The 20,535-nt window shown below is 34.7% G+C and overlaps 1 protein-coding gene across 9 annotated transcripts in view; it reads right to left on the bottom strand.

Annotated features, from left to right (window-relative positions):
• LOC139500033 (ATP-dependent translocase ABCB1-like) overlaps window positions 1-20,535 on the bottom strand; it is a 65,930-nt gene that overhangs the window by 31,049 nt on the left and 14,346 nt on the right. For 6 of the 9 annotated variants that reach the window (XM_071288736.1, XM_071288734.1, XM_071288735.1 and 3 more), the window contains exons 6-13: window positions 20,170-20,341; window positions 11,294-11,418; window positions 10,493-10,609; window positions 7,422-7,497; window positions 4,148-4,261; window positions 3,785-3,895; window positions 943-1,068; window positions 311-514 (exon numbers count right to left, since the gene is read on the bottom strand). In XM_071288736.1, coding sequence (XP_071144837.1) covers window positions 311-514; window positions 943-1,068; window positions 3,785-3,895; window positions 4,148-4,261; window positions 7,422-7,497; window positions 10,493-10,609; window positions 11,294-11,418; window positions 20,170-20,341 — 1,045 coding nt within the window. Of the gene's footprint in view, window positions 1-310; window positions 515-942; window positions 1,069-3,784; window positions 3,896-4,147; window positions 4,262-7,421; window positions 7,498-10,492; window positions 10,610-11,293; window positions 11,419-15,630; window positions 15,651-16,199; window positions 16,223-19,035; window positions 19,059-20,169; window positions 20,342-20,535 lie in introns of those variants that run through there. The other 3 variants (XM_071288741.1, XM_071288739.1, XM_071288740.1) reach the window with 3 other exon arrangements.

Below are 20,535 nucleotides of genomic sequence, written 5' to 3' on the forward strand. Positions count from 1 at the left end.
CAATTGAAAAATGGAACAAAACAAAGTGCATTGTGAATTCAGACTTTGTTAAAATAAAACAATAAGGAATAGGACACACTAAGTAAATTTATAGATCAGACGTCTTCTCTGATTTTATAACACATTATATACAGTTATAGATAAACAGGGTTAATCAAGTTTAACTATTATTTTTCAACCCTGTTGTTTGGTCAAATGAGGAAAAATTGAGACTAGCTAGGTGCTTTTCCTGTACTGTTTTAACTATTGCAGTTTTATACATAATATTTTAAATACTAGTCAGTCTCATTTTACTATCAGTATTTGTTACCTGAGGAAGACTTTTTATGAAGTCATGTGCGTTGGCTTGTTTGGCTGCTTGTTCTATTTCTGTAATGGTTGCATTAGGATTCCCTAGTCGGATGTTCTCGGCTATGGTGCAACCAAACAAGACTGGTTCCTGCGATACCACACCAATGTTCTGTCGTAACCAGTTCAAATTTAAATCTTTTATGTTGTTACCATCAAGTAAAACCTAGAAAATTATAATGTTAAAATGTTGATATAAGTTAAATTTAAAAATAAGGTAACATCGAGGAAAATTTGCAAATTTGCAGATATCTGATTTCATGGTTTTGCCAAAGTCTGCATTTAACCTTATAGAATTTGTAATTTGTGTAACATTTAATTTCATGGTTCATCTTGATCTGTACCCACAAACTTCACAGAAATTGGTATTCAATGAATAATGATGAATCCACGATATAACAGCCCCTGTCAGATAAAGTTCATGAATTGATGAACCATCATGAATTGTTCATGAACAATGCATTTAAGTTAGTTCATGAATATTTTCTGACATTTAATGAACTGTTAAAGTCCACTGCAAATACATTTAGTACTTCCAGACAAGGTAAGATTATTAAGAACTTGTTACTTCTCCCCCTTATAATATCTACTTACCTGTCCTGCATCTGGGTCGTAGAACCTCTGTATGAGATTAACTATGGTAGATTTACCACACCCACTGGATCCTACCAAAGCTACAGTTTGTCCAGGTTTTATCGACAGGTTAAAATTAGTCAGGACCTATAAAATACAACCTAAAACTGTTCAACAAAGTAAATGCAGTTATAACATCAACCAGATTATAACCCCAAAACATAGGTTAACAAGTATGTTAATGCTTTGCTATTTGAAAAATTTGGATTTGATAGGAGATCTTTAATGATACTCTGTTTTATTTATACACCAACTGTTTTTGACTTGGCTGGTTCAGATTATTGATTGTATTGATTGTGTAGACTCCTGCCTATTATTGAAGACTTCATTTTGACCTCTAGATGTATTTTGGTTATTTTGGTTATTTTTGTATAGGGTTTCTATTTAATTGACATTTATCATTCAAACAATCCTTTCAATACACCTTATTGCTAATCCCGGCTGACACGGCCGCTTGAACTTTTGACGCATACAACAATCACTTTTCCATTGTGGAGTCAGATGTTTTGTTTTATGACGTCAAAATTTTACTGGAACCTGCGTGATATCCAGCAATGGTGGACAAATAGTGATAAGGTGTATAAAAAGTAAACAGATAACAGAAAGCGAGAAACAAATACTTTATGATAATCGTCTCCTGATATATAGTTTCTGTCGTAGTTCAATTTTGGGTCCTCATCACGGTCCATGTTTAGGTCATGTCCATTTCATTCAAAAAAAAATTCAATGGTTGAAAATTAAAGGGTAAGGCCAAAAAAAAAAATAGGTGTGTTTCCGGTCGCCCAACCGACCCTAATTTTTTGGCGCCGACCCTAACTTTTTTTTCCCAGAAAAAAAAAAAAAAAAATCCGGATTTTTTTCGTTTTTTTTCCGGTAACGGTTTTTGTTTAGTATAGCCTTTGAATGGCATCTTTTAAACGTTTGATTTCAAATAAAATTTTAATACAGTAAGCATTTGTGTGATACAGATTGAAGTCAAACAACGGCATGGCTTCTGCTATGGCCATCAGTCAAAGTGTGTTATCAATAACAATAGGAATAAAATTGACAGTACATTTTGTATAACAAGTTTACAATGTTTTGGCATTTACTTCTGACAGTCTTTTCTAATACAAGAGGGAAGCCAAACGTTCAATTTAGGATTAAATTTAATTTTAATATCTGATATTTGCTCAACCATAGCCCCAAAACTCAATTTGTAATTGATTTTCTTTTAAACAGCTAGTGTATAATCAAAATTTCAAAGATTTTCACCCATCCCTCTATCATGTTATTAATATTTGGTATTTGTAGAAAAGCTGGCATCAGTTCTGTGAACTAAATTGTCTGAAAGAAACTGATTATAAAACAGGTCTTTGCTGAGACAGACTTTGATGGGCTTTCTGTGTAAGACTATAGCCTGACCCGTACAGATGGCATATCAGTTCTGAAAAGTTTGAAAATTTTATAAGCTGGAAGTCCTGGCCAAGTCTTCTGCAACTTTTGAACATGGACTATTCATATCTTGTATACTTTATACAATGAACTGATGAAAATAACCTGAAAGAATAACAAACTGATTATAAAAATACACAAAAAACAACCGAAGCAGGCCAGTAAAAAAAAAAAAAATAAAAAAAAAAAATAAATACCTACCGACCCTAATTTTTTGGGGCATGCAACAGGAAACACACCTATTTTTTTTTTTGGCCTAAAAATAGGAAAATAAAAAATTGTGTAAGCTTTAGACTGACCCTTTAAAGACAGGAATCTATCTCTGTACTGACCAGTGATCATACTCCCAAAATTAGCACCAACTATATTGGACTGTCTACCAAACTTCTTGTCATCACCAGTATGATAACATACCTGTCAACTCACCCGTTTTTTGCGGGTGACACCCGTTATTTTCACCTCTCACCCGGGAGTTTTTCTTTACCCGGCGGGTCCCGGGAATTTCTAACATTACCCGTTTCACCCGGATTTCTGACCGGAATTGTTTCCGGTATTTAGAAGTAATACGACCTTCGGTTTTATCGGTCTTTTTCAATGTAACAAAAAGAAAAATGTAGGACTGTTTACCTGAGCTACGTAACGATATTTTTTTCACAAAGACCAAAAGTGTTTTGGCTGATAAAGTAACTAATGCAGAAACTTTATTTTTGACTTTGTGGCTGAGCACAACCTTTCCTTTGCAGTAACTGACCATTTCACAAAATTGTGTAAATTAATGTTCTCTGACAGTGAAATAGCTTCAGGTTATTCCTGTGGAAAAACTAAAACCACCCAAATAGTAAAGAGGGCCCTTTCAGTTGAAAATAACAAAGTGGTAGTTGAAAACAAGCCAAGATTTTTTGTTTTGTCAAAACTTGCTAAAACATTACTGGTTTTGCCAAACAGCAATGCAGACAGTGAGAGGGCATTTTCTTTAGTAAAGAAAATAGCTACAGAGTTTAGGGCTGATCTTAATAAGGATACACTGTGTGCTCTTCTTTCTTGTAAAATGAATACACATTTGCATTGCTATGAACTGAAACCAAGTGCAGTTCTTTTAAAGAATGCCAAGTCTGCTACTATGGAATATAACAATAGTCTGAAATAAACTTGTATACATGTTCTAACTGTTTCATATACATATTGACTATATAAATTATATGTAAACATATTTTTGTTCTTCAATTGAGCTCGCAAAATGTCGTACGCGTTATGACCTGAGATTTTTTTTCTCAATGCAGGTCATGACCTGACTTTTCATTTTCAGAGGTTGACAGGTATGTGATAAGTTCATGTGAACACAAGTAAGACAAGGGGAAGTAATAATTACCTGTACATCTTCTCGCGTAGGATAAGTAAAATTCACACCAAGAAACTGTAATGCTCCTTGTATTGACAGTGGGCGTTGTCCTTTCTCAGAACTGGCATCTATTTTTGGTTTCTGAAACATGACATTGGTAAATAATTACAGTTGTAACAGAATTGAAGCATATGTTTTACAACAGCAAATATCATTGTTAAACATTAATTAAGATTACAGTCCTGGTTAAAATTCATTTACAACTTTTCTAAACTTATACTTTTTTTAAATCGTGTGTGGACATTTGTTTATCATTGAAAGATCTTATTTTGATCTGCAAATGTCTATTTGTTATTGTAACTGCTTATAAATCATAAGTTTAAATTAACTTACTCTGTCAATGATTTCATACACAACAGCTGCAGCGCCTTTGGCTGTTACAAAGGAACCAATGTTTGGTGCTGCATTTCCTATTGAGAAACTACCAATCATTACACAGAAAAATACCTGAAAGGCAAAAAAATAAAGAATTCTTTAACAATTCTCTATAATCTGAGAGATTTTTTTTCTGAAATATATGGTAAATTAGGGTTACTGAAGATGAAAATGTGATAGTGTGGAAGGGGGAGGGGGGTCCTACAAACACATATTCCTATATTCTTAGGTTTTTTATAAGTTTATTGTGTATCTTTGAATTAATTTTACTATCTTATATGTGTGCAACAAGTATACAATGAGGATCAGCTGACTTGATTACAAAGAAGACCATGAAATCATAAGTTTTATGCAATAAGTATACAATCAAATAGTTTTACAGTAAAGATAATAGAATTTCCTACTTGAGATAATATTGTCCACTTCCTGTAGCATATTAAAAGTTATTGGAGTATTCTAAAGTTAACCAGATGCTCCGCAGGGCGCAGCTATATACGACCGCAGAGGTTGAACCCTGAACAGTTGGGGCAAGTATGGACACAACATTTAAGCTGGATTCAGCTCTAAATTTGGATTGTGATTAAATAGTTGACACAGCATAGGTTTCTGACACAGAATGAATGTGGTCTAATGAACTTAAAATATTTTTTTTGCCTTTGAGCAATTCACTATGCTGTTGAATATTAATCCTCTCAAAAAAATGTTTGAAGAAATTTTCTTTTTATTTATGAAATCTGAAATGAGAAAAATTTAACCCCCCCCCCCCATTTTTTTTTCACATCCCCCTTTCCCTTTTTCCAAAACTGATCTCAATTCAAATTCCTAATCGAGTTTGCAACAATAACTACTCATTTAAATACATCATAAAATATTAAAATGTAAAATAAAGTGCTTGTTATCACTGAATGGTAAAGATTGTTTTAATTTATCAGTTGGTAGTAAAAGTGAATATACATTGTATATTGTATAAAACAATGATTTAAGTTGATTCAACTACTATTCTGGACAAAGAAAGATAACTCCAATCAATTGAAAATTTCTTGCTATTGCACAATATTGTGCAATTAGATATTTCTTGCTATTGCGCAATACTGTGCAATTGAAAATATTTGCTATTGCACAATACTGTGCAATTGAAGATTTCTTGCTATTGCGCAATACTGTGCAATTGAAAATTGCTTGCTATTGCACAATACTGTGCAATTGAAGATTTCTTGCTATTGCTGAATACTGTGCAATTGAAAATTTCTTGCTATTGCACAATACTTAATATAATAATTTTGGATCCTGATTTGAACCAACTTGAAAACTGGGCCCATAATCAAAAATCTAAGTATATGTTTAGATTCAGCATATCAAAAAAGCCCAAGAATTCAATTTTTGTTAAAATCAAACTTAGTTTAATTTGGACCCTTTGGACTTTAATATAGACCAATTTGAAAACGGGACCATGAATTAAGAATCTACATACACAGTTAGATTTGGCATATCAAAGAACCCCAATTATTCAATTTTTGGTGAAATCAAACAAAGTTTAATTTTGGACCCCGATTTGGACCAACTTGAAAACTGGGCCAATAATCAAAAATCTAAGTACATTTTTAGATTCAGCATATAAAAGAAGCCCAAGGATTCAATTTTTGTTAAAATTAAACTAAGTTTAATTTTGGACCCTTTGGACCTTAATGTAGACCAATTTGAAAACGGGACCAAAAATTAAGAATCTACATACACAGTTAGATTCGGCATATCAAAGATCCCCAATTACTCAATTTTTGATGAAATCAAACAAAGTTCAATTTTGGACCCTTTGGGCCCCTTATTCCTAAACTGTTGGGACCAAACCTCCAAAAATGAAACCAATAAAATTAAGAATGGAAATGGGGAATGTGTCAAAGAGACAATGAACTAGAGCAGTTCTCGCTCGTACACACACTCCATAATCTAGTATATTATAAGAGCATAAACCTGAAGCACGGGGAGGCACTCTACTGCCTCCACACAGCACTAAAGACAAACTCTGTAATAATGGTCATAAACCTTGTGTTTAAATTTCATAGATTTCTATATACTTATACTAAAGTTATTGTACGAAAACCAAGAATAATGCTTATTTGGGCCCTTTTTTGGCCCCTAATTCCTAAACTGTTGGAACCAAAACTCCCAAAATCAATCCCAACCTTCATTTTGTGGTCATAAACCTTGTGTCAAAATTTCATAGATTTCAATTTACTTAAACTAAAGTTATTGTGCGAAAACCAAGAAAATGCTTATTTGGGCCCTTTTTGGCCCCTAATTCCTAAAATGTTGGGACCAAAACTCCCAAAATCAATCCCAACCTTCCTTTTGTGGTAATAAACCTTGTGTTAAAATTTCATAGATTTCTATTCACTTTTACAAAAGTTAGAGTGTGAAAACTAAAAGTATTCGGACGACAACGCCAACGTGTTAGCAATATACGACGAAAAATTAAAATTTTTGCGGTCGTATAAAATATGCTGTACTACTTTTGGTGGACTTGCAGTCCACAAGGAATCATCCACACAGATGCTTTTAAATTCTTATGTTCTGAAAGGTTATGAATTTCTTGCTTTTCAAACCTTTTGTCTCATAAAAACTAAAAAATTTGCAGCAAACAAGCTGCACAAATCATATCAAATAGTGTTTTTTTCTTTTATACTGTCTAATTCGTTAACACTTTGGCCAGCAAAAAATATCTGACTTAAAATGTATAATTATAAAATGCTTAACAGTCTAAAGGAATATTTAAAATGTCCAGAACCTAGGTCCTACATTTGTTCCCCGAACTATGATCTTGAGGGTCCACTTCCTATATACAAGGTGACAGGATGTGCCGCTGGAATAGGTCAGAAAAAGCTATCAGAATTATATGATAAGGTGACAGGATGTGCCGCTGGAATAGGTCAGAAAAAGCTATCAGAATTATATGATAAGGTCAATAAAGCTTCCTCAACTTTGTCTGTCATCTTTCTTGGTGTTCTCAGCTGTGTTAAATATCAACCAATTTTCTCTCTTTTAGCACTTCAGTATTCCACTGCAACATTACACATCAAACAATATGGGAAAAGGTAACATTTTAACCTACGCAATATATGAAAAGGTATACAATTTTGAAATCTAAATTACATGAAAATGGTAGGAAAACAGAAACCGAGCGGCACCCCTATCAATAAAGTATGGAAGTGGCCCCCCCCAAGACTATTATACATACTGTGAGGACTGTACCAGGTGTGATACCATCTTCTCCATTAGATGTTATGAATTTTTTGACTTGTTCATTTCCATACCTACAGAATAATTACTAGAATTAAACAATTTGCATATATAAAAAAAAAGATGTGGTATGATTGCCAATGAGACAACTATCCACAAAAGACCAAAATGACACAGACATTAACAACTATAGGTCACCGTATGGCCTTCAACAATGAGCAAAGCCCATACCACATAGTCAGCTATAAAAGGTCCCGATAAGAAAATGTAAAACAATTCAAACGAGAAAACTAACGGCCTTATTTATGTAAAAAAAATGAACGAAAAACAATATGATCCTTGAAGATTGGTACTTTAAATTCAGAAATTATTGAGTGCATTTATTATTGTTATTTTTCAAAAATAGGAAACATTGCATTCCATTTATGGTGATTTAAAACTAGAGGCTCTAAAGAGCCTGTGTCGCTCACCTTGGTCTATGTGCATATTAAACAAAGGACACAAATGGATTCATGACAAAATTGTATTTTGGTGATGGTGATGTGTTTGAAGTTCTTACTTTACTGAACGATTTTGCTTCTTACAATTATATCTATAATGAACTTTGCCCATTAGTAACAGAGAACTATATTTGGTAAAAATTTACATAAATTTACCAAATTAATGAAAATTGTTAAAAATTGACTATAAAGGGCAATAACTCCTTAAGGGGTCAATTGACCATTTAGGTCATGTTGACTTATTTGCAGATCTTACTTTGCTGAACATTATTGCTGTTTACAGTTTATCGCTATCTATAATAGTATTCAAGATAACCAAAAACGGCAAAATTTCTTTAAAAATTACCAATTGGAGGGCAGCAACCCAACAACCAGTTGTCCAATTCATCAGAAAAATTCAGGGCAGATAGATATTGACTTGATTAACAATTAAACTTCTTGTCAGATTTGCTCTAGATGCTTTGGTTTCAGTTATAAGCCAAAAACTGCATTTTACCCCTATGTTCTATTTTTAGCCGTGGCGGCCATCTTGGTTGAATGGCCAGGTCATCGGACACATTTTTCAAACTAGATACCCCAAAGATGATTGTGGCCTAGTAGTTTCAGTGGAGATTTTGTAAAAGATTACTTAGATTTATGAAAAATGGTTAAAGATTGACTATAAAGGGCAATAACTCCTAAAGGGGTCAACTGACCATTTTGGTCATATTGACTTATTTGTAGATCTTCCTTTGCTGAACATTATTGCTGTTTACAATTCATCTCTATCTATAATAATATTCAAGATAATAACCAAAAACAGCAAAATTTCCTCAAAATTACCAATTCAGGGGCAGCAACCCAACCGATTGACCGATTCATCTGAAAATTTCAGGGCAGATAGATCTTGACCTGATAAACATTTTTATCCCCATGTCAGATTTCCTCAAAATGCTTTGGTTTTTGAGTTATAAGCCAAAAACTGCATTTTACCCCTATGTTCTATTTTTAGCGGTGGCGGCCATCTTGGTTGGTTGACCAGGTCACGCCACACATTTTTTAAACTAGATACCCCAAAGATGATTGTGGCCAAGTTTGGATTAATTTGGCCCAGTAGTTTCAGAGGAGAAGATTTTTGTAAAAGATTACTTTAATTTACGAAAAATGGTTAAAAATTGACTATAAAGGGCAATAACTCCTAAACGGGTCAACTGACCATTTTGGTCATGTTGACTTATTTGTAGATCTTACTTTGCTGAACATTATTGCTGTTTACAGTTTATCTCTATCTATAATAATATTCAAGATAATAACCAAAAACAGCAAAATTTCCTCAAAATTACCAATTCAGGGGCAGCAACCCAACAACCGATTGACCGATTCATCTGAAAATTTCAGTGCAGATAGATCTTGACCTGATAAACATTTTTATCCCACGTCAGATTTCCTCAAAATGCTTTGGTTTTTGAGTTATAAGCCAAAAACTGCATTTTACCCCTTTGTTCTATTTTTAGCCGTGGCGGCCATCTTGGTTGGTTGACCAGGTCACGCCACACATTTTTTAAACTAGATACCCCAAAGATGATTGTGGCCAAGTTTGGATTAATTTGGCCCAGTAGTTTCAGAGGAGAAGATTTTTGTAAAAGATTACTTTAATTTACGAAAAATGGTTAAAAATTGACTATAAAGGGCAATAACTCCTAAACGGGTCAACTGACCATTTTGGTCATGTTGACTTATTTGTAGATCTTACTTTGCTGAACATTATTGCTGTTTACAGTTTATCTCTATCTATAATAATATTCAAGATAATAACCAAAAACAGCAAAATTTCCTCAAAATTACCAATTCAGGGGCAGCAACCCAACAACCGATTGACCGATTCATCTGAAAATTTCAGGCGAGATAGATCTTGACCTGATAAACATTTTTACCCCATGTCAGATTTGCTCTAAATGCTTTGGTTTTTGAGTTATAAGCCAAAAACTGCATTTTACCCCTATGTTCTATTTTTAGCCGTGGCGGCCATCTTGGTCGGTTGACCGGGTCACGCCACACATTTTTTAAACTAGATACCCCAATGATGATTGTGGCCAAGTTTGGTTTGATTTGGCCCAGTAGTTTCAGAGGAGAAGATTTTTGTAAAAGTTAACGACGACGGACGACGACGGACGACGGACGACGACGGACGCCGGACGCCAAGTGATGAGAAAAGCTCACTTGGCCCTTCGGGCCAGGTGAGCTAAAAAATGTGCATACAGATCTATATGTATTAGTTATCAGAACAATACAAATAACAAACTAGTCCAAAAAAACAATGTGTAATCTCTAAACCTTCCCACACATGGTGTCAAGTTTTTTTAGTTAAATGTCTGTTAACATGGAAAACTATCGAAATATAATCTCTAAACAATACAAATAACAAACCTCCAAGAAACAATGTGTAGTCTCTAAACATTCACACACATGATGTCAAGTTCTATTAGTTCTATGTTTGTTACCATTGAAAAATTTCCAAAAACAATGTTTAATCTCTAAACATCACATGGTTACAATTTGAAAGGTACACACAATTACCATGGCAACTTACCAAAATGACAGTGCATAATCTCCGAACATCACAAGATATAAACTACCAAGCAACAAACCAGTTACCATGGATTTCTTTATCCCTATTTGTTTTGTTTCTTCCAAAGATTTTCCGTATCTGAAAATAGTATCTTCCAAAATTTATATTATTAATGCAGAAAATGTCAATCGCAGAAAATGACATAAATGAACAATCGTTTTTTAATATGACATAATAACATTAGCAATTATTCCGTTGGGATGTTAAATGGCTGACCCGTATTAAGAGAGAACCATATCTCTTGCATGTAAAAGACACCCTTGTAGATACTGAAAAAAAGTATGCTTATGGCAATCCTCTCACCAGCAAAGTGGAGAGGGATTAATATAAGTTGCAAGACCTTGTTTCCTAATCCACTTTAAATAAATATGTTTAAACAAACATTGTAATACAGTAAATGTATGAGAAAAGGCACAAAATTTGAAAGGATTCTTTAAGGGGTTAGACCTTGGTTCAGGGAGATAACTCTGTAAATCAGTTAAGCGTTTGTTAAAGACAAGTTCATCAATGTATTTTAAGCATTTACCTGAAACAGATTGAAAATAATCTATGTAACCTAGAAGCTTAGAATATATTTTTGAAAATTGTTGACACAAACGTATTGATGATTTTAAGAGTTATTTCCCTTAACCTAGGTCTACCTCCTTAATTATAACCTTTATTAATCAAATTAAAATCTTTTGCACCACTGTATTTTGTTTAAAACGTGCTGTTTGTGAATAAGGTTTTGCCTTAAATTATGGGTTATCTGCCCTAATATACCTTTTCACTTCCTGTTTTTGACCATTAAATGATACCACAGTTCTCATACAAGATATAACTTCTTCTGCTACACTTCCAGCGTCAGCATATAAGGCTTGTTCTCTTTTCGCAAAGTTTTGCATCAGCTGAAATACAAGAGATTTATTTGAATATTTCGATCAATTCACTTAATCAGCTACATCAAAAACCAAATTGATATTATTTTCAAATTTAGCCTTTACATTATACCTTAATTAAATTCAACTTATTATACATACTGTAAACCAACGTATTTTCGTGCGGAAAATATTGCGAATTTAACATGAATCGTCGCGAATATGTAAAACTTAGATTTTTTCTTACCTAACTTCATGAACTAAATTTAAGAATGGCGAAATTTAATTGCCGCAAAATGGGCTAGACAGGGCTAAATGGGCTAGACAGGGCTAAATGCGAGATAAAGTATCCACGAAAATAAGTTGGCTAACAGTATATGAATTTGACTGCAGATTGTAGAAGAGTTTGTTGCTAAAATCTGTTTTTCTATGAAATGTTTGTTTAATAGACTGTAAAATTATCATTTGTATTTAAGTCTTTGTATGGCCATATTTCCTCAGGTTTTTTTTTTAAAGCTTAAGAGAGGGGAAATATACCGAAAAGAAATTAAGTCAACTCAATAGTCAAATTCATAAGTCTAAAAAGAACATGCCGAAAACCAAAAACAAAGATCATTCTACAACATACAACAACTAGAGGCTCTAAAGAGCCTGTGTCGCTCACCTTGGTCTATGTGAATATGAAACAAAGGACACAGATGGATTCATGACAAAATTGTGTTTTGGTGATGGTGATGTGTTTGTGCATCTTACTTTACTGAACATTCTTGCTGCTTACAATTATCTCTATCTATAATGAACTTGGCTCAGTAGTTTCAGTGGAAAATGTTAGTAAAAATTGACAAATTTTATGAAAATTGTTAAAAATTTACTATAAAGGACAATAACTCCTTAGGGGGTCAATTGACCATTTTGGTCATGTTGACTTATTTGTAAATCTTACTTTACTGAACATTATTGTTGTGTACAGTTTATCTCTATCTATAAAAATATTCAAGATAATAACCAAAAACAGCAAAATTTCCTTAAAATTACAGATTCAGGGGCAGCAACTCAACAACGGGTTGTCTGATTCATCTGAAAATTTCAGGGCAGATAGATCTTGACCTGATAAACAATTTTACTTTGTCAGATTTGCTCTAAATGCTTTGGTTTTTGAGTTATAATCCAAAAACTGTATTATACCCCTATGTTCTATTTTTAGCCGTGGCGGCCATCTTGATTTGATGGCTGGGTCACTGGACACATTTTTAAACAAGATACCCCAAAGATGATTGTGGCCAAGTTTAGATTAATTTGGCCCAGTAGTTTCAGTGGAGAAGATTTTTGTAAAAGTTAACGATGACGGACGCTGGACGACGCCGGACTACGCCGGACGCCGGACGCAAAGTGATGGGAAAAGCTCACTTGGCCCTTTGCCCTACTGAAAATTTAATTGGGATTTCCAGTGGAAGTTCCAGTGGAAATCCACTGCAATTTCCACTGGATTCACATTGGGAAATTTGGTCGGGATTTTCTTTGGACTTTCTTAGGATTTCATTGGGATACCAATGGATTTCCACTAGAATCTCGTTGTAAAACCTCAGCAGATTTCATTGGGATACCAATGGATTTCCACTGGAATCTCGGTGTAAAACCACAGCAGATTCCACTGTTTTTCCACTGTTTTTTCAGTGGAATCTGCTGTGGTTTTACACCGAGATTCCAGTGGAAATCCATTGGTATCCCAATGAAATCCTAAGAATTGTTTGTCCACTTGAAGTTCATGAACTGTTCATCTAAAGTTCATGAAATTATTTAAAAGGATTTTCTTGAATTTTCATTTTTGTGTTATTTATATCATAAGTAAACTTCTCTTCCTGCATGTCTGTAATTAAAATTGCTGTATCAGGACTTCCAACTAGAAATGCTAAATAACATCTTGATGAAGTTGTTCTGCTTGAAATTCTTCATAGTTGAACAGATCTTTTAATCAATAAATGCATCTGAGTTTCCCCCTGCAAAATCAAAAATCACACCACAAAGAATCAAAAGTCCTTGATATTATTTGTTATAAATAAACACTCAAGATTAAACAGTTTCTAACAATGTAATAATTTAATTTGATAAATGTTGTTTTTATTAAAATATCAATACAATGAATAGAGTATAAAGATTAATAACATGAATATTAATTCAGCCTTTTCATGACATTTCAAATAATGTCACCCCCCCCCCCCCCCCCCTCCTTTTCCCCCTTTTAATTTACCTACACACAATCATAAGAATGGCTGAAGCATGAATTATGTTAACCTTAAAATAAAATATATTGTACAAATCTATCAGTTATTCCTGAATGGAAATCATTAACCCAACACTGTAAAATCATATGTAAAGGCTACTTTCTGGAGTTTCATATTTATTATAATTATCAATAATTATTATAATGTTTCAACAAATAGTTATTCAGCAAAAAAAAATAATCAAAATATATAAAATTTACTTATCTGATAACAAATCTGCTTTATTTGACAGCTATTTTACTTCACTGCTCATCAAACATCTTCATTTGTATGATAAGCGTCAAAAACACCATTTTGCTGACGTATTTATGACGTTTTTTCTATTCCCAGTCACTTCTTCTTCTTTCGTAATTCCCTCCTGTTTAGGAGCACTTGTAATCATTTGTCTGCATTGCAATCTTTTTTCAAAGTCATTGAAGCGTTTTACAATAGGTAAACGTATTTCATTAATAATGATAATTATTGACACCGGTCTGCAATGTTTGGGAATGAATGAATTGTCATTAATCTGTGCTATTTTTCCAAGTTCCTCTATGTGCCGTATGATAGTTAAGAAAGGCACATGTTTGAACTCGGAGAGACAATCAGAAATTACATCTTTAAAAGAAAGAAATTAAGTTTACCATTGTCATGATTGTAAAAACGAACCATGAGAAACATCTCCAGCTCAAAGTAAGTTACAAAACTTCAAAGTTAGTCCCAAATTTTGTATGACTCTCAAAATGTAACACTCTTCTGGCGTAGTATGAAAAAAAGAAAAAGGTGCTGAGCTAATTTCTGTTCTTAAATGAAAAGGAAATATTTTTTCATGGACATAATTTTGCTTTATTACTTACACTACATTTGTAAACATATCACATGTATTGAAGTAATATGAGGCTTTACCTGTGAAAGTAAACTAATAAAATCTGTATGATTTATTTTAATTTTTCCCCTGTCGTTGCCGAGGGGGCATTATGTTTTACCCTTGTCCTTCTGTATAGATGTATATGTACGTCCCAAAGTTGACTTCAATTCTTTTGGGGAGTCGCAGCACAGCAAAAGTTTGATAAAGTCATATTATTGCTTTTTGTTCAAGTCCATATACATATATAGAGTTACAATTTAATTTATTTAAGTTATATATATAATTATTACACAAAGTGCCCTGAATGGGTATTTTTTTTACAGAATGATAGTAATAATAGGTCTTCTTGCACTACTTGATTCAGTATGATATCAGTTTGTTACATGTACTACCAGGAACATTTGAATTTATAACCAGAATGATTTTTTTTAGTTGCAATTATTTTGTGGAAATTCCACTGGAAAAATAAAATTATGATCATGCAGAAATTTACTTGTTCTTCCATTGGAATTTCATTGTTTCGGAATTTCATTGGAATTCTGTTGAGATTCCAGAAAATGCATATTTTTTTACAGTGGAATTCCATTGTAATTCATGATTCCAATGAATGCCAGTGGAATTCCAATGGCACCAGTGGAATTCCACTGAATTCCTCTGAAATCTCAATGGAATCCCAATTAAATTTTCAGTAGGGTGGGCCAGGTGAGCTAACAAAAAATAAAGACAAGCAACAAGAACCCCACCAAAAACAGGCAGTAAATCTCAGGTGCTGTCAAATTTTCAGTTAATTAAAATCTTATCACTCAAAATACACTTATGCATTAAACATATACTCCCTTATGAAAAAAATAGCCGTCATAATAGCCTCAACTCATAAATGAAAAACATGCAACAAAAATGGCCAACACTGACTTCAGTTTTTACATATAAATAATCACTGATGAGAAATAAGCAGCCACTTCAGTTTTTACATATTATATACTCATTGAAGAGAAATAAGCACCCAGAATGGTCAACACCCACTTCAGTTTTTACATATTATATACTCATTGAAGAGAAATAAGCACCCAGAATGGTCAACACCCACTTCAGTTTTTACAGATATATACTCACTCCTGAGAAATAACCACCCAGAATGGTCAAGACCCACTTCAGTTGTTACAGATATATACTCATTGAAGAGAAATAAGCACCCAGAATGGTCAACACCCACTTCAGTTTTTACAGATATATACTCATTGAAGAGAAATAAGCACCCAGAATGGTCAACACCCACTTCAGTTTTTACAGATATATACTCATTGAAGAGAAATAAGCACCCAGAATGGTCAACACCCACTTCAGTTTTTACAGATATATACTCATTGAAGAGAAATAAGCACCCAGAATGGTCAACACCCACTTCAGTTTTTACAAATATATACTCACTCCTGAGAAATAAGCACCCAGAATGGTCAACAGCCACTTCAGTTTTTACATATTATATACTCATTGAAGAGAAATAAGCACCCAGAATGGTCAACACCCACTTCAGTTTTTACAGATATATACTCACTCCTGAGAAATAAGCACCCAGAATGGTCAACAGCCACTTCAGTTTTTACATATTATATACTCATTGAAGAGAAATAAGCACCCAGAATGGTCAACACCCACTTCAGTTTTTACAGATATATACTCACTGCTGAGAAATAACCACCCAGAATGGTCAACACCCACTTCAGTTTTTACAGATATATACTCACTCCTGAGAAATAACCACCCAGAATGGTCAACACCCACTTCAGTTTTTACAGATATATACTCACTGCTGAGAAATAACCACCCAGAATGGTCAACACCCCCTTCAGTTTTTACAGATATATACTCACTGCTGAGAAATAACCACCCAGAATGGTCAACACCCACTTCAGTTTTTACATATTATATACTCATTGAAGAGAAATAACCACCCAGAATGGTCAACACCCACTTCAGTTTTTACAGATATATACTCACTGCTGAGAAATAACCACCCAGAATGGTCAACACCCACTTCAGTTTTTACAGATATATACTCACTCCTGAGAAATAACCACCCAGAATGGTCAACACCCACTTCAGTTTTTACAGATATATACTCACTGCTGAGAAATAACCACCCAGAATGGTCAACACCCCCTTCAGTTTTTACAGATATATACTCACTGCTGAGAAATAACCACCCAGAATGGTCAACACCCACTTCAGTTTTTACAGATATATACTCACTCCTAAGAAATAACCACCCAGAATGGTCAACACCCACTTCAGTTTTTACAGATATATACTCACTCCTGAGAAATAACCACCCAGAATGGTCAACACCCACTTCAGTTTTTACAGATATATACTCACTCCTGAGAAATAACCACCCAGAATGGTCAACACCCACTTCAGTTTTTACAGATATATACTCACTCCTGAGAAATAACCACCCAGAATGGTCAACACCCACTTCAGTTTTTACAGATATATACTCACTCCTGAGAAATAACCACCCAGAATGGTCAAGACCCACTTCAGTTTTTACAGATATATACTCACTCCTGAGAAATAACCACCCAGAATGGTCAAGACCCACTTCAGTTGTTACAGATATATACTCACTCCTGAGAAATAACCACCCAGAATGGTCAACACCCACTTCAGTTTTTACAGATATATACTCACTCCTGAGAAATAACCACCCAGAATGGTCAACACCCACTTCAGTTTTTACAGATATATACTCACTCCTGAGAAATAACCACCCAGAATGGTCAACACCCACTTCAGTTTTTACAGATATATACTCACTCCTGAGAAATAACCACCCAGAATGGTCAAGACCCACTTCAGTTTTTACAGATATATACTCACTCCTGAGAAATAACCACCCAGAATGGTCAAGACCCACTTCAGTTGTTACAGATATATACTCACTCCTGAGAAATAACCACCCAGAATGGTCAACACCCACTTCAGTTTTTACAGATATATACTCACTCCTGAGAAATAACCACCCAGAATGGTCAACACCCACTTCAGTTTTTACAGATATATACTCACTCCTGAGAAATAACCACCCAGAATGGTCAAGACCCACTTCAGTTTTTACAGATATATACTCACTCCTGAGAAATAACCACCCAGAATGGTCAAGACCCACTTCAGTTTTTACAGATATATACTCACTCCTGAGAAATAACCACCCAGAATGGTCAAGACCCACTTCAGTTGTTACAGATATATACTCACTCCTGAGAAATAACCACCCAGAATGGTCAAGACCCACTTCAGTTTTTACAGATATATACTCTCTGATGAGAAATAACCACCCAGAATGGTCAACACCCACTTCAGTTTTTACAGATATATACTCATTGAAGAGAAATAAGCACCCAGAATAGTCAACACCCACTTCAGTTTTTACAGATATATACTCACTCCTGAGAAATAACCACCCAGAATGGTCAAGACCCACTTCAGTTTTTACAGATATATACTCTCTGATGAGAAATAACCACCCAGAATGGTCAACACCCACTTCAGTTTTAACAGATATATACTCACTCCTGAGAAATAACCACCCAGAATGGTCAACACCCACTTCAGTTTTTACAGATATATACTCACTGCTGAGAAATAACCACCCAGAATGGTCAAGACCCACTTCAGTTGTTACAGATATATACTCACTCCTGAGAAATAACCACCCAGAATGGTCAAGACCCACTTCAGTTGTTACAGATATATACTCACTCCTGAGAAATAACCACCCAGAATGGTCAAGACCCACTTCAGTTTTTACAGATATATACTCTCTGATGAGAAATAACCACCCAGAATGGTCAACACCCACTTCAGTTTTTACAGATATATACTCATTGAAGAGAAATAAGCACCCAGAATAGTCAACACCCACTTCAGTTTTTACAGATATATACTCACTCCTGAGAAATAACCACCCAGAATGGTCAAGACCCACTTCAGTTTTTACAGATATATACTCTCTGATGAGAAATAACCACCCAGAATGGTCAACACCCACTTCAGTTTTAACAGATATATACTCACTCCTGAGAAATAACCACCCAGAATGGTCAACACCCACTTCAGTTTTTACAGATATATACTCACTGCTGAGAAATAACCACCCAGAATGGTCAAGACCCACTTCAGTTTTTACAGATATATACTCACTGCTGAGAAATAACCACCCAGAATGGTCAAGACCCACTTCAGTTGTTACAGATATATACTCACTCCTGAGAAATAACCACCCAGAATGGTCAAGACCCACTTCAGTTTTTACAGATATATACTCACTCCTGAGAAATAACCACCCAGAATGGTCAAGACCCACTTCAGTTTTTACAGATATATACTCACTCCTGAGAAATAACCACCCAGAATGGTCAACACCCACTTCAGTTTTTACAGATATATACTCACTCCTGAGAAATAACCACCCAGAATGGTCAACACCCACTTCAGTTTTTACAGATATATACTCACTCCTGAGAAATAACCACCCAGAATGGCCAACACCCACTTCAGTTTTTACAGATATATACTCACTCCTGAGAAATAACCACCCAGAATGGTCAACACCCACTTCAGTTTTTACAGATATATACTCACTCCTGAGAAATAACCACCCAGAATGGTCAACACCCACTTCAGTTTTTACAGATATATACTCACTCCTGAGAAATAACCACCCAGAATGGCCAACACCCACTTCAGTTTTTACAGATATATACTCACTCCTGAGAAATAACCACCCAGAATGGTCAAGACCCACTTCAGTTTTTACAGATATATACTCACTCCTGAGAAATAACCACCCAGAATGGTCAAGACCCACTTCAGTTGTTACAGATATATACTCACTCCTGAGAAATAACCACCCAGAATGGTCAAGACCCACTTCAGTTGTTACAGATATATACTCACTCCTGAGAAATAACCACCCAGAATGGTCAACACCCACTTCAGTTTTTACAGATATATACTCACTGCTGAGAAATAACCACCCAGAATGGTCAACACCCAATTCAGTTTTTACAGATATATACTCACTCCTGAGAAATAACCACCCAGAATGGTCAACACCCACTTCAGTTTTTACAGATATATACTCACTCCTGAGAAATAACCACCCAGAATGGTCAACACCCACTTCAGTTTTTACAGATATATACTCACTGCTGAGAAATAACCACCCAGAATGGTCAACACCCACTTCAGTTTTTACAGATATATACTCACTGCTGAGAAATAACCACCCAGAATGGTCAACACCCACTTCAGTTTTTACAGATATATACTCACTCCTGAGAAATAACCACCCAGAATGGTCAACACCCACTTCAGTTTTTACAGATATATACTCACTGCTGAGAAATAACCACCCAGAATGGTCAACACCCACTTCAGTTTTTACAGATATATACTCACTCCTGAGAAATAACCACCCAGAATGGTCAACACCCACTTCAGTTTTTACAGATATATACTCACTCCTGAGAAATAACCACCCAGAATGGTCAACACCCACTTCAGTTTTTACAGATATATACTCACTCCTGAGAAATAACCACCCAGAATGGTCAACACCCACTTCAGTTTTTACAGATATATACTCACTCCTGAGAAATAACCACCCAGAATGGCCAGTAGCGGTGTCAGTGACATCATAACTAACGTCATATTCCAACTTTTATAAAATCCAATGGCAAATCCAGCAAAAAACTGAGCTACGAACTGTATCAAAAGACTTAGCTTGTCTCCGATGCCTTCTCTCACTCTTTCTAAATCACTGAAAAAAAGAGACCAGACATAAAATGTAAATAAGTAATCTGATTATCTCCCTTGTCAACTTTAGAACTTAGATCTTTCATTTTTAATTTCATACTAATTGTCCTTTCTGCTTCTGATTTTTCGGTCCTTGTCAAAACCAAGTTTTTTTAGGTGCCTTTTTATCCATAGGTCAACTTTTGAGCAATTACCTAT

Source organism: Mytilus edulis, chromosome 13 (genome assembly GCF_963676685.1).
Source record: "Mytilus edulis chromosome 13, xbMytEdul2.2, whole genome shotgun sequence".
Taxonomy (NCBI): domain Eukaryota; kingdom Metazoa; phylum Mollusca; class Bivalvia; order Mytilida; family Mytilidae; genus Mytilus; species Mytilus edulis.